An 11,403-nucleotide genomic window follows, 5' to 3' on the forward strand; every position below is an offset into this window, starting at 1 on the left:
CAACCTGTCGTCCTTCACCGTCTGCCTGAGATAATACGCGACAAGCCCAAGACATGGGGAGATACCCTATGTAAAAGCGCGCGAAGCATATCAGTTGACAGGACGCACCTCGATGTGCACAAGAAAACCGAGAACGTACGAGGGGGATGCAGAATCCGTTGATCCATGCATGAAGCGCGTACTCATCGAGATTGACGGGGTCCCAGAATGCCTGCCGGATAAGCACGAATACCTACCATATACGTGAGAGGAGCGGCGTGAGCCTACTACGCGCATACAATGCGACTGTTGGAGGAAGGAAACGTACCATCATAAAGCCCAGGACCGCCGCATATGCGAAGATGGGTCGTGATTGAGACTCCGGGGCTTCAGAGATTTGCACAGCTCCATTCTGGTATGCTTCTTTGACTTTGTGCCGAATCTGCCTGTATACTGCCCGTGTCAGCGTCTCTCCTCTAGCCCAGCGCGGAAGCGAGAGGGACGCACCAGGCAGAATGACCGAATAGAAATAGCACTAGAAATACACCTGTAAAACGCGAGCTCAGCGGGAATACGAGTGCATTATGAGAGGACGCAAGGCACCTTCTGGCCTTCGCGTGCGCGTTGGTTGAGCAAGTACCGGATGAGCGGAGCGTTCTTGACGGGCTCTCTGGTCGACATCTTGAAGCCGTTGTGCAGCCATTTGGGCATCCATTGACGGAAGCCTGACGAAATTGGCCCGGAGTCCCGGACCAGTGCTAAGGTGGACAGACACAGCGAGCTGACACATGATACTGTGTTTTGAGTCCCCTTGATGAAGAGAGATTTCTGGACATGCGGGGACGTCTCAAGCACTCGTGCGATATCCTGGCGAGGCCCAGAGAGTAGACCTGGAGTGGACATGGGAGATGCGCGGATGTACGAACGATGAGCTCTGTGCGGTTGTTCGTCTGTCCTCCCGGGCAACGTTCCGCAATATTTCTGAATTCTATTGCGCGTTGAAGAGGATAATACACGGCATCGACGCATGCGTACCTCGGGTCGGCCCCTCCCCACCATACTCCTATGCCCACGACAAAGCCCACCTTCCGTTCCCCGTCAGAGTACACCACATTCCATCCGCTCTCGTCTTCAATCACTTCGGTGGTCAAAGCGGCCCACCTCAAACTTGATCCATGCGTCTTCTCTTCTGGCTTTCCATTCGTGGGTGTCGGCCTCTGGTATGGTTTCGAATCATGTCCTTTGCGCGAGGCTGGTGGTGCAGATGAGCTAGCAGTGGTTGAGAAGTTGCCATTCGTGGCTCCGTGCTGCGCGAGGTAAGCCGTGGCACGCTCGATTGTCGGAAACCTGTGATGTTTGTTGCCAGTGAAGCCGGAGACCTGTTGCTAACGTTCGTCCCTGGAGAGAGTGAACGCGAGGCGGAACGGCTGGCGCGAGAGCTATCTGAGTGTACCAGGTCGAGTGGACTCCTGGGACGCGTCCTCTAGTGACGGAGTAAAAGCCAGGCGTACTATCCTTTGCCATATCGGTTTCGTTCGAGTATCCAAGGGAGCTACAGCCAGGGAGCAAGTGGGTAAGAGCACAGCGTGAAAGGAAGATATGCGTAGACAGTGGCACTGTGAGAAGGCGACGAGAGAGTAAGCGAAATAGTAATACACGAGGAGCCACTGTACGCTGAGGTCGCCGAGTCGACGCAAGTGCGGCGGCGAGTTGGTGGTATGAGAGACAGTTTTATGTCGGCGCTTGTACCACGATGCGTCTCTCATCCGAGTCCTCCCTCCCTCGTCGTGCCCAGGTCTCGGTCGACCAGTACTCTTCTCTCTCTGCGTGGCTAGATGTCTAATTATGAAGATATTTTTTGAGACTAGTCATCTCGAGGCTATAGCACCTCTGCCGTTCGTAGAGTTCTCTGCGGACTACATGGGTGAGTAGGCAGCCGGATGAATATCTCGGATGCGAGATCCATCGACAGACAGGAAGGCAACATTCTTCGGTAAGTTAGCTTATTAGCTTACAATGAACGTGTACGACGATGCTACAGACGAGAACATGGATTTTCTTCTTGACAATCTGCTTCTCATTGCCCTCTGGCCACGATCCTCCGTCCGCCGACATCCCCCATCCCCCGCAACATCCGCCTCGCACACCTCCAGATCCCATACAAGACGTCATGCATATCTCCAACCGGCACTTCCGATGTCCCCACTCGTTTCCGCCTCTCCATGCCGCCGCCTCGAAACAGCTCGATGCAGCCTCTGCTATGTTTCCGCCTCACACCCCTGATCCAGGAGGCCGAGTGTCGATTAGTCGAAGCTGTCAAATCCCTATGCATGTTCATTTTCGCTTCCCTATACCCGGCCTTGTGCTCCCATAACAAACAGGAGTATGGTGGAACACTTAGCAGTGTAAAGAGCGAGACAGAGTGTGGGAGGGATGGAGGACGGAGGAGACATCCTCCCGAGACGCGGACGCGTGAAACTCTAGCATAGAGGTGTGTAGGCTGCTCAACTAAACTCCACATGCACTATTGTCCCTCTTACCTCCCTTCTCGTGGCTCCGAAGTCCCAAGATGCACGGATGGTTCTCCACCACTGCACCCAAGACGAGGTTCGCCCGCCTCCTCCGAGTTGCTCTGCATCCCTCCCTCGCTCTTTAGTCTTGCTCAGGCGTATGTTGTCCATCATGTCCTTCCCATCGACCGCTCCGCGCCGTCTGCCCTAGCAAAGCCCCTCGACCTCATGACAGTCTGGAACTCGACCCCGGCCGCGTCAAACCCGCCGGCGACGGACATGAGCGTGTGCTCGCTCGCGCCCCACCACCTCCTTGTTCTTCTTCTCAACTTTGCCGCCACCTCCGATTCATGTCTCTTTTCCGCCCGAACACTCGCTGACTTCATCTCCTCCGCTCACACCGTGCCTTCAAACCTTCGACGTTTCAACCCGAGGTTGACCTTCAACGACTCACGTACCTGGATCCTCGATTGAAACGTGAGGGCCTCAATGGGCGCCGCCCTCGTCCTCTCCGCCCTCTTCTCCCACTCGCTCGCACTCGCCTCCAATAACATCGGACTCTGACTTCGCTTGACGTTCTTTCTATCATTGTTATCGTCCTTCTCTCACTCCCACCCACTCGCACTCACCATCTTCTCGCTCACCTGACGCGTCCGAGTCTCCTCCCTGAGGCTCCTCCGTCTGTGTACGTCAACACACATACACCGCATATGTCAGGTTCCAAGTCCTCCCCTCTTTTCCGATCATCATGCATCACTCTTGGCGATGGCACGATCGTCGGCTTCAGCGCCGGCATCCCGAGAAGCCTCGGCGGACTCATGCGAGTGCCCGCTCGTTGAGCGACCAGAGGTTGCCTTTGTCCGATGAGGGGAGCTGCGTGGAGTGTGTCGTTTGCATGAGTGGACTAATTTGTCTGATGTCTCGGCTTCCTGCTCTCCGGCTCTGCTTGCTCACGGGATTGTCTTCCGCTGTATATACCAGTGGTCGCTCTTGTACAATGTTGTATAATCTCGAACAAACTGCTTCAATTCACACACGAGGCGCGCCCAGGCCAGGAAAGACGACTCGACTCGTCTATCTTACAATCACAACAGTACATCATCGCGCTATCGTACACTAAGTGACGGTCGTACACGCCTCCGCGCGCTGCCTAGAAGCTCTTCTGCGAGGCTTTACCCGTGCCGCTCCCGTACATGCGCACGTCCTCCCTCAGGTTGTGCTTGCGCGCATCGGCCTTGAACGCCTCCACCTCCGGGCTGTCCATCATGCCCGCGACCTTGTCCGCCTGGAACTTCTTGAGCGCGAATCCGGGGCCCGTGTGCGAGCAGTCCTTCTCGTTCGCCTGGTCCTTGTGGTACTTGACCTGGATGAAGTCGGACTCGGCGGTCGTAGGGTCGAGCGAGAGCGAGACGAGCGCGTTGATGGTCGTGGATTTAATGTTTCCGGGGAACGTCCAGGTCTTGGGCGGCGTCAGCGGTGCATGGTGCGATACGAGAGGAATGGGCGACGGGAAAAAGGCCATAGAGAGTCGGCGGGAACATTGAAGAGAGTAGCTAGTACCGTGCAGGACAACGAAGATGGGCAGCATCGAATGCCCGACAGACGCTGGTTGCCGCGATGTCGGGAGACCCATAGGACAGGAGAACGGGAAAGGACGGACAGGACCTCATGCGGGAGGTACTCACCTGCTCGTTCTCGAACTGGATGAGGAGGGGGTCGTTCTTGACGACCTGGTAGCCCTCGTTCTTGCTTGAGTGGAAGAGCTTGGGGAGCGCAAACCGCTGGCCGGCCATCTTGTAGCGATCATTCGCGTAGACAAACTGATCGTCGTAGACGCAGTCCGGGGTGTAGCGTTTGACGCGGCGACGGGTAGGCTGGCAGGAGTAGAGGGCGAGGATGTCGTCGAGGAGAGCCTGGCGGACATGCCAATTAGCTCAGTTCTTTGTCACTGCTTGCTTCGGATATATTCTTGTTGTCTTTTGCCATGGTGCCATACACAGGCGTTGGCAGCTTCAATCACGCTCATACATTTGTTTCTATTCTGTCTCTTGCCGAGAGCCCTTCGAGTTACCCGGGTGCTTCTGCGTGCGTCTGGGCGCTAACTCGGTTTGCTCCTGACCATCACGACACTACGACCGAAGCACTCAGCAAGCAGAGAGTGGAATGACGCATCCGATGCATGCTCACGCGCTCACGGACTGCGAATGCACCGGTACGAGCGACTGCGGTAAGTCGTCGGGCCTTGGCTCAGTCTCTCCTACATCGAAGCGCGACGGTAAGATAATCGAGACCCAGGCCGCAGGCAACCTTCTCATACCGCGGTACAGGAAATCGGATGCTCTAGATGATATCCTTTTTTCCTGTGGTTTTACGTACTCGGGCAGCCAGGCTTGAAGACCTCCAATAGGCTTCGCATCTCCCGCGCTCAGCATCCTGGCTACAACACGTTTTCTCGGTCCGTCACCCTTCCTCGCTCGATGGCTTACGCTCCGACGCTCTCGCAACACACTACACGAACTCTCTTTATGTTTAAATCTTGTTCTCATCCGACCTAGAGACATGGACGGTGAGAGTCTCGATAAGGTAACCACCCTAGTCCTTCAACCTCGCGGCGAACACGTTGCCGGGTCACGGCCCTCATACTCAGCATCCTACCGCAGCGTCCAGCTCGTGCTTCAATGCATGGCCTTCGTGTTGCCGCTGTTTTCCTGAACGAGAACGGAGCTTGAGGATCTGGACCTATCGATAGTGCAGCAGACTGCGATTACGTTCGCAGGCTCTGGGGTCTTATAACGCGATCGTGTACTCGTCCATCATCTCATCGGCATCACAGTTCATGGGCGACTCGAGTCCCTTCACCATCAACTCCATCATCGGCTCGTTCACAACCATGGCACCACCCAAGAACAACCGGAACAACTCTTCCGGGGGCAGAGCCACCCCAGGCGGAGGCGGCGGGAACAACGCCCGAACTGGCAATACGAGCAAGCAAGACGATCGAAACAACAAGGAGAAGGAGAAGGATGCGAAGAAGAATCAACAGGTGCGTGGTTCAATCCGTCGCGATCGGCGCAGCGACATCCGGCTCTTACACCAAACAAGTCCGGCAATGGCGCCGTAGGCACTCCCCTGCCGTCTCCGCCGCTCAGTCCGACTCGTAGTCGGATTGCGAGTGGGCAAGTACCTCCACCTGAAACCGGAACGGGCTCTGATGAAGCCAGCGGCGAGAAGAAGCCCGCGAGCAACGCGCAGAACGCTGCAGCAGCCTCCGCAGTGGGCGCAACGGGAGCCGCTTCGACGACTGTCACTGCGCCCTCGACAGGGGATCGAAATCAAGCCGCTGCAGCCATCTCCGAGCTGCTGAACGGCATGCGCAGCACCATCGGTCTCGTGGCGCAGACGTTCGATAATCTCCAAGGGACGGCGGACCACGTTGCCGCCCTCGGTCCTGCTGTCGACGCGCACTTCCAGGTACGTCTAACCGTGTATTGCAGCTTCGCTTTCACTCATTCGAATGCGTGTACTAGGTGCAAGCGGTCAAGGCAGAGGTTGCACATCGAATGCAAGCCCAAGAGACTCGCATGCAGGAGGAAAAGGAGAGGCTGCAGGAGCAGCTCAAGGCGCACATCCGGGAGACGCTCCGTCCCCTGGCAGACAAGATCGTCGCGGATGTCGTCAAGCGCGAAGTATCCGAACGTGTCAAAAAGCAGGTGTGTGGATCGCGAGGATGCTTATATTCGTTCTAACAGACGTGTTATATAGTTGTCCGAAAAGATTCCTGCCTCGCTCGGCGATGAGATTCGCGAGCGCAAGCTGCAGGTCCTACAAGCGAAGCAAAGGCTTCATAATTCGTACGTATTTGTGCCTCTTTTATCCTCTAGTTGGCTAGTGCGACTGATACTCCCTCGCGCATTCAACCACTACTGCAGCGAAGCTCGGCGCCACAACGCCCTCATCCGCGCGTCCGGTCTCGACGAGCCGTTACAGGCTCTTCTCCGCCCCCTGGACATCCCCGCCTCTACCTCTGGCGCTACTTCTCTGCCTACCCCTCCCGCCACGGCCCCATCGACGATGTCCGCGGCTTCTCTCAGGGCACAGGTGGGCGCTGCAGGCCGCGACTCCACGCGGCTCTCTGTGAACACCAACACCACGTCCGCGCGTCCCACGAATTCGCCGCGGTCTGCAGTCGCAACCACCACGCCTGGGGGAACCCGCATCGCTCCGAGTCAGCTTGTCCCACCCACGCCGTCTCCCCTCTTTCCGCCGAACCTGTCGACCCTCGTCTCGCTCGGCCCTGAAGAGGTCAAGGCTCTAGTTCGAGAGTACGGCTTGGTGTCCGAGGACGGTGGCGCGGACGACGACGACGACAACGTACCTCTCGCAGCGACGCGCGGCGGAGCTCGTGGAGGTAAGGCTCGGCCGGTCAGCCACATGACCAATGTGAGCGACGCGGGGCAGAGCTGGGTGGAGGCTGGGTTGGATGGGACGAGGGAGGATGATCTTAACAAGTTCATGCGGTATATTGGGGTATTGGGGTGAGTCGTGTTTCTTCCCGCATTTTTGCTGGCTTGGTGCCAGTGGCACGTGCCCCTGGTAGCAGTCCGAGTTATGTGCTCGCTCGCCCTGCCATCTCCTTGACTTCTTCTTCATCTTGGAGTTCGGTTTCCTCCTCCGCCCGAATACTGGCTGACTTCTTGTCCTCTGCTCTCACCATGCATTCCAACTCGGACACCTCAACCCGACATGGATCTTCGACGAACCCGTCGACTACAATTCAAACGTGTGGGTCTCCATGGGCGCCGCCCTCGTCCTCTCCGCCCTCTTCCTCTCCCACTCGCTCGTGCTCACATCCAACGTTGGAATCTGACTTCGCTCGATCGTCTTTCTCCCACCCGCTCCCATTGCGTCTCCCTCGGTCCGCGTACCTCATGCACAGGTCGGATTCCAAGTGCTTCCCTCCTCGCCCATCATCACCCTCGGCGACGGCACGTCCGCGAGCTTCAGCACGGGGATCCCGACCAGCCCCGGCGGGCTGATGCGCTCTCCGCTCGTCGAGCGGCCAGAGGTTGCCTTCGTTCGATGACCGGTGAACTTGCATGCGTATCGTTTGTATGAGTGGACTTGTCTCGTTGACGCTGTACAATATCCGGCTGTATTCATGTTTCTTGGTTGTGTTGTGCTTTGGCTTCCTGCTCTCTGGTTATGTTTGCTCATGCCATCCGTTGTATGTACTTCTAGTGTCCAGATCCGCTCTTGTTTGTACAATGTTGTGTTGTTCTGAATAAACGACTTCACTTTATACATGAGGAGCGCGAGGCCAGGAAATACAACACATCTATCTTAAAATTCCGATGCTCCAAGGGATACAATCATCGCGGCTCTATCGTACATCCAACTCACGCTCGTACAAGCCTCCGCGCGCCGCCTAGAAGGTCTTCTGCGGGGCCTTATCCGTGCCGCTCCCGTACTTGCGCACGTCCTCCCTGTTGTCCTCACGCGCGTCGGCCTTGAACGCCTGCACGTCCGGGCTGTCCATCATGCCAGCGACCTTGTCCGCCTGGAACTTCTTGAATGCGAACCTGGGGCCCGTGTGCGAGTAGTCCTTCCCGTTCGCCTGGTCCTTGTGGTACTTGACCTGAATGAAGTCCGACTCGGCGGTCGCGGGGTCAAGCGAGAGTGAGACGAGGGCGTTGATCGTCGTGGACTTGACATTTCCGGGGAACGTCCAGGTCTGGGAGGAAGGAGGCAAAGTAGGAGGGATGATTGTCAGCGACGGACGAAAATGGTCACTCACCAAGGAAAACGATCCGACAACGACGCGAAAGCACGACATTCGCAGGAGAGTAGCGTCCGACATCGTTGATCCAGGAAGTGCGTCGCAAGCAAAGGGGTTGCGATGCATGTTTAATATTGAGAACTTCAAGGAGGGCTGCTTGTCGAGATGCATGCGTTCAAGGGGCCTCGTCGACGCTCCCAGGAAAAGTCCCTATATGCGCATCCCACATCGGCAATTCATGAACGGAGAAAAGAGCGGTTCCAGACTGTCGAGGACGTGCGTATAGCTGCGCATCGCAATCAAGCGAAATGGGAACCTGAGAGACAGGAAGTCCGAGCTCAACTCTTTCGCTGTACCACATCACCGGAAGGATGTAGCACTACAACATCGAATCTCGCATCTTTGCCTCCCAAAGGCAGACAGCATCTGGAGCGACAGCACAATAGAGACAGATACGTGATTCAGCCGCCTCACGCGGCGGTGCGGAGACCTGAAGGTACGCGTGGGTATATGCGCGTTCGCCTCGCATCTCGGGGGACAAGGGTCTGTTGAAAACAAGCGAGCGGACAAAGGAGACATGGATTGCGCGCCACGATGAGATAGGGAGAGTATGAGAGCACACTCATCTGGGTCCAAGATGACTGAGGCGACCCGCTGCGACGCCCATCGCAGACACATCTACTGCGGTGCGAACGAAGGGCGTTGCGTGGACCTCCGGTTGCGGGTGTGATAGATGAAGGAGGAAGAGAGAAGGAGAAGAAAAGAGACAAGACAGAAGGCAGACCTGCTCGTTCTTGAACTGAATAAGGAGGGGGTCATTCTTGACGACCTGGTAGCCCTCGTTCTTGCTGGAGTGGAAGAGCTTGGGGAGCGCAAACCACTGGCCGGCCATCTTGTAGCGATCATTAGCGTAGACGAACTGGTCGTCATAGACACAGTCGGGGGTGTAGCGTTCGACACGGCGACGAGTAGGCTGGCAGGAGTAGAGGGCAAGAATGTCGTCGAGGAGAGCCTGGCGAGCGGAGTTGAGGGGAAGAGACTTGGAGGGATCGGGCTTGTAGTCGTCGGTGGAGGACGTCTGGCGGACCTCGAAGTTCTCGCCGGGGAGAGAGGAGTCGTTGGGGAGCTGGGACGTGGACATGACGCGGAGCTGGCTGCGGATGGCGGCGACGCGAAGGGCGGGAGCGAGAGAGTACAGCGCAAACAGCATTGGGCAGTCTTGCGGATGCGAGGGGACTTATATACTGTAGGCGTCGGGAGGTGATGTCATGTCTTGCTCACCGACCTCGATCTCTGGCGGAGGGCGTCCTGCATACCGTACTCGGTCAATCATTGGACCTGGCTCCGTGGACGCAGAGCCCGCAGTGGTTCACTCCGAAAAGGGGCTGCCCTGTCGACAATCGCATCTATGTTTTGCCTGAGGACCAACCCTCCGTTGGCGCGTTCGTCGTGACCGAGGACACGAGGCGCGTCACCCTAGTGTCGCGGATCGACAATCGTTTCGATTCAGATGTGCAAGCGGTGGTGAGCTTCTTTCCTCCACGCTCAGGCCTCTCTCTCACGTCTTGCCTAGACTCCCCAGGCCAACTTGCCCATCGCGAAAGACAAGAGAGCTCTGGAATCGACGATGGAAGGAGACATTCGGAGCCAGGGCGAAGATCGCCTGCTGCGAAGAAGCAGAACACTGTGCGTCTCGTGCTTGTTTCGCATGCTACAAGTGAAAGCTAACGTTCGCATGCGCTGCCGATGGCATTTCGTCGTTGGCTAATTGTGTCACCTCTGCGCTCTAGGGACTCTCGGAGGACACACATGGCAGTGCATCCTGACTGGCCGATGCCCGTTCGCATGACGAAACCACTACGCGGAGTGAGGCCCCTCGCGTCGCGCTCCCTACTACCATCACCACCACCAGCAATGACCTAGCATCCTCTCGTCTGAACTCGGCTCTTGCTGTACACTACACTCGTCCTAACTGCTATACTCCCAGCCAAAACTAAAATCATATTCTACGATTCCTCCCCGGCCCGCCTACCATCCTATCTATATAATCCGGATCTGTGCCCCCACACAGTAAGTGGCAAATGGTGGCAAGCCGGTGGCAAGGGCCATAGCTCCTCAACCGCTGGTCGGATTCTGGTGGCAAGGCTGAGAGATCTGTAGGGACGCTTCTTGGCTACGCAGCACATTTGTTTTCATGGCAATTCAATGAAAATCCGCGGAGAAATTCACTTGCCACCTTTGCCACCTGGCTATATCGGACACATGTTCAGGTGGCAAATGGCCGTAGCTCCTCAACCGCTGGCCGGATTCTGGTGGCAAGGCTGAGGGATCTGTAGGGACGCTTCTAGGCTACACAGCACATCTAGTTTCATGTCAATCCGATGAGAATCCACGGAGAAATTCACTTGCCACCTTTGCCACCAGGCCATATTACGCACATATCCAGGTGGCAAATGGCCCTAGTGCCTCAACCCCTTGCTGGATCCTGGTGGCAAGGCTGAGACATTTGTAGGTATGCATTCTGTCTACAGAATGGACTTGGTTTTATGGCAATCGGTAGAATATTGGCAGAGATAATACCTTGCCACCACCACCCCTAGGCTGTTATGCGCATATATTGAGGTGGCAAATGGCTCTAGCACCTCAGCCCTTTGTCGGATCCTGGTGGCAAGGCTGAGAGATTTGTAGGGATTTATGTTGACTACAAAATGCATCTGCCCGCATGGCGATCTGTTGAAAATCCGCAGAGATAATCACTTGCCACCACTTGCCACTTGCGTATAACATTGTTGCCAATTAATAGCCATAAACAAAGGGTTTCTAATGGTACTAGTTGCATGGGATAAGAACTGTTACTTACTGAGCTATGGCCAATACAAACTTGCCCAAATGCGGAAGAATAGGGTGTTTGCAAGGGCTATTTTGGGCGCTTTTTTGCGAAAAAAGCGCTGAAAGTGGCAGGCAGCCTTTTTGGGCGCTTATTTTGACTTGTTATCGGTTTGTAGCCATGAACAAGGGCTTTCTAATGGTACTAGTCTTACTAGATAACATCCATTACTTACTGAGGTAATGCCAATATAAACTTGCCCAAATGCGGAAAGTTAGAGTGCTTGCAGTGACATTTCTGTGCACTTATTT

At 56.0% G+C, this 11,403-nt stretch overlaps 5 protein-coding genes across 5 annotated transcripts; 2 read left to right on the forward strand and 3 right to left on the reverse strand.

Annotated features, from left to right (window-relative positions):
• Positions 1-561: 561 nt before the first annotated feature.
• L226DRAFT_517508 (uncharacterized protein) lies at positions 562-1,503 on the reverse strand (the record flags this gene model as incomplete). The annotated part of the gene is made up of 5 exons (XM_067678516.1): positions 562-704; positions 768-846; positions 906-960; positions 1,015-1,364; positions 1,405-1,503. The coding sequence occupies 5 exons, from the start codon at positions 1,501-1,503 to the stop codon at positions 562-564; spliced, it is 726 nt and encodes a 241-aa protein (XP_067528785.1).
• An 877-nt stretch (positions 1,504-2,380) lies between these two features.
• Positions 2,381-3,100, forward strand: L226DRAFT_366324 (uncharacterized protein). The gene has a single exon (XM_067674259.1). The coding sequence runs from the start codon at positions 2,499-2,501 to the stop codon at positions 2,961-2,963; it is 465 nt and encodes a 154-aa protein (XP_067528786.1). The 5' UTR covers positions 2,381-2,498; the 3' UTR covers positions 2,964-3,100.
• A 429-nt stretch (positions 3,101-3,529) lies between these two features.
• Positions 3,530-4,515, reverse strand: L226DRAFT_617687 (uncharacterized protein; the record flags this gene model as incomplete). The annotated part of the gene is made up of 3 exons (XM_067687073.1): positions 3,530-3,948; positions 4,175-4,402; positions 4,486-4,515. 3 exons carry the CDS (start codon positions 4,513-4,515, stop codon positions 3,640-3,642), a joined length of 567 nt encoding a protein of 188 aa, XP_067528787.1. The 3' UTR covers positions 3,530-3,639.
• A 404-nt stretch (positions 4,516-4,919) lies between these two features.
• Positions 4,920-7,779, forward strand: L226DRAFT_540918 (uncharacterized protein). The gene is made up of 6 exons (XM_067681965.1): positions 4,920-5,532; positions 5,592-5,960; positions 6,017-6,199; positions 6,252-6,340; positions 6,419-7,024; positions 7,426-7,779. Exons 1-6 carry the CDS (start codon positions 5,326-5,328, stop codon positions 7,523-7,525), a joined length of 1,554 nt encoding a protein of 517 aa, XP_067528788.1. The 5' UTR covers positions 4,920-5,325; the 3' UTR covers positions 7,526-7,779.
• Positions 7,776-9,406, reverse strand: L226DRAFT_517509 (uncharacterized protein; the record flags this gene model as incomplete). Its single annotated transcript, XM_067678517.1, has 2 exons — positions 7,776-8,220; positions 9,050-9,406. 2 exons carry the CDS (start codon positions 9,404-9,406, stop codon positions 7,915-7,917), a joined length of 663 nt encoding a protein of 220 aa, XP_067528789.1. The 3' UTR covers positions 7,776-7,914.
• Positions 9,407-11,403: the final 1,997 nt, after the last annotated feature.

Source organism: Lentinus tigrinus (assembly GCF_003813185.1).
Source record: "Lentinus tigrinus ALCF2SS1-7 unplaced genomic scaffold L226scaffold_70, whole genome shotgun sequence".
NCBI classification, from domain to species: domain Eukaryota; kingdom Fungi; phylum Basidiomycota; class Agaricomycetes; order Polyporales; family Polyporaceae; genus Lentinus; species Lentinus tigrinus.

Excerpts from the sequence above, each read along its gene's own strand:
- L226DRAFT_366324 (XM_067674259.1), top strand. The coding sequence starts at position 2,499 with ATGCACTATTGTCCCTCTTACCTCCCTTCTCGTGGCTCCGAAGTCCCA.
- L226DRAFT_540918 (XM_067681965.1), top strand. The coding sequence starts at position 5,326 with ATGGGCGACTCGAGTCCCTTCACCATCAACTCCATCATCGGCTCGTTC. Across the intron at positions 5,533-5,591 it reads ATGCGAAGAAGAATCAACAG|TCCGGCAATGGCGCCGTAGG; the intron begins GTGCGTGGTTCA and ends ACACCAAACAAG. Across the intron at positions 6,341-6,418 it reads AAGCAAAGGCTTCATAATTC|CGAAGCTCGGCGCCACAACG; the intron begins GTACGTATTTGT and ends CCACTACTGCAG.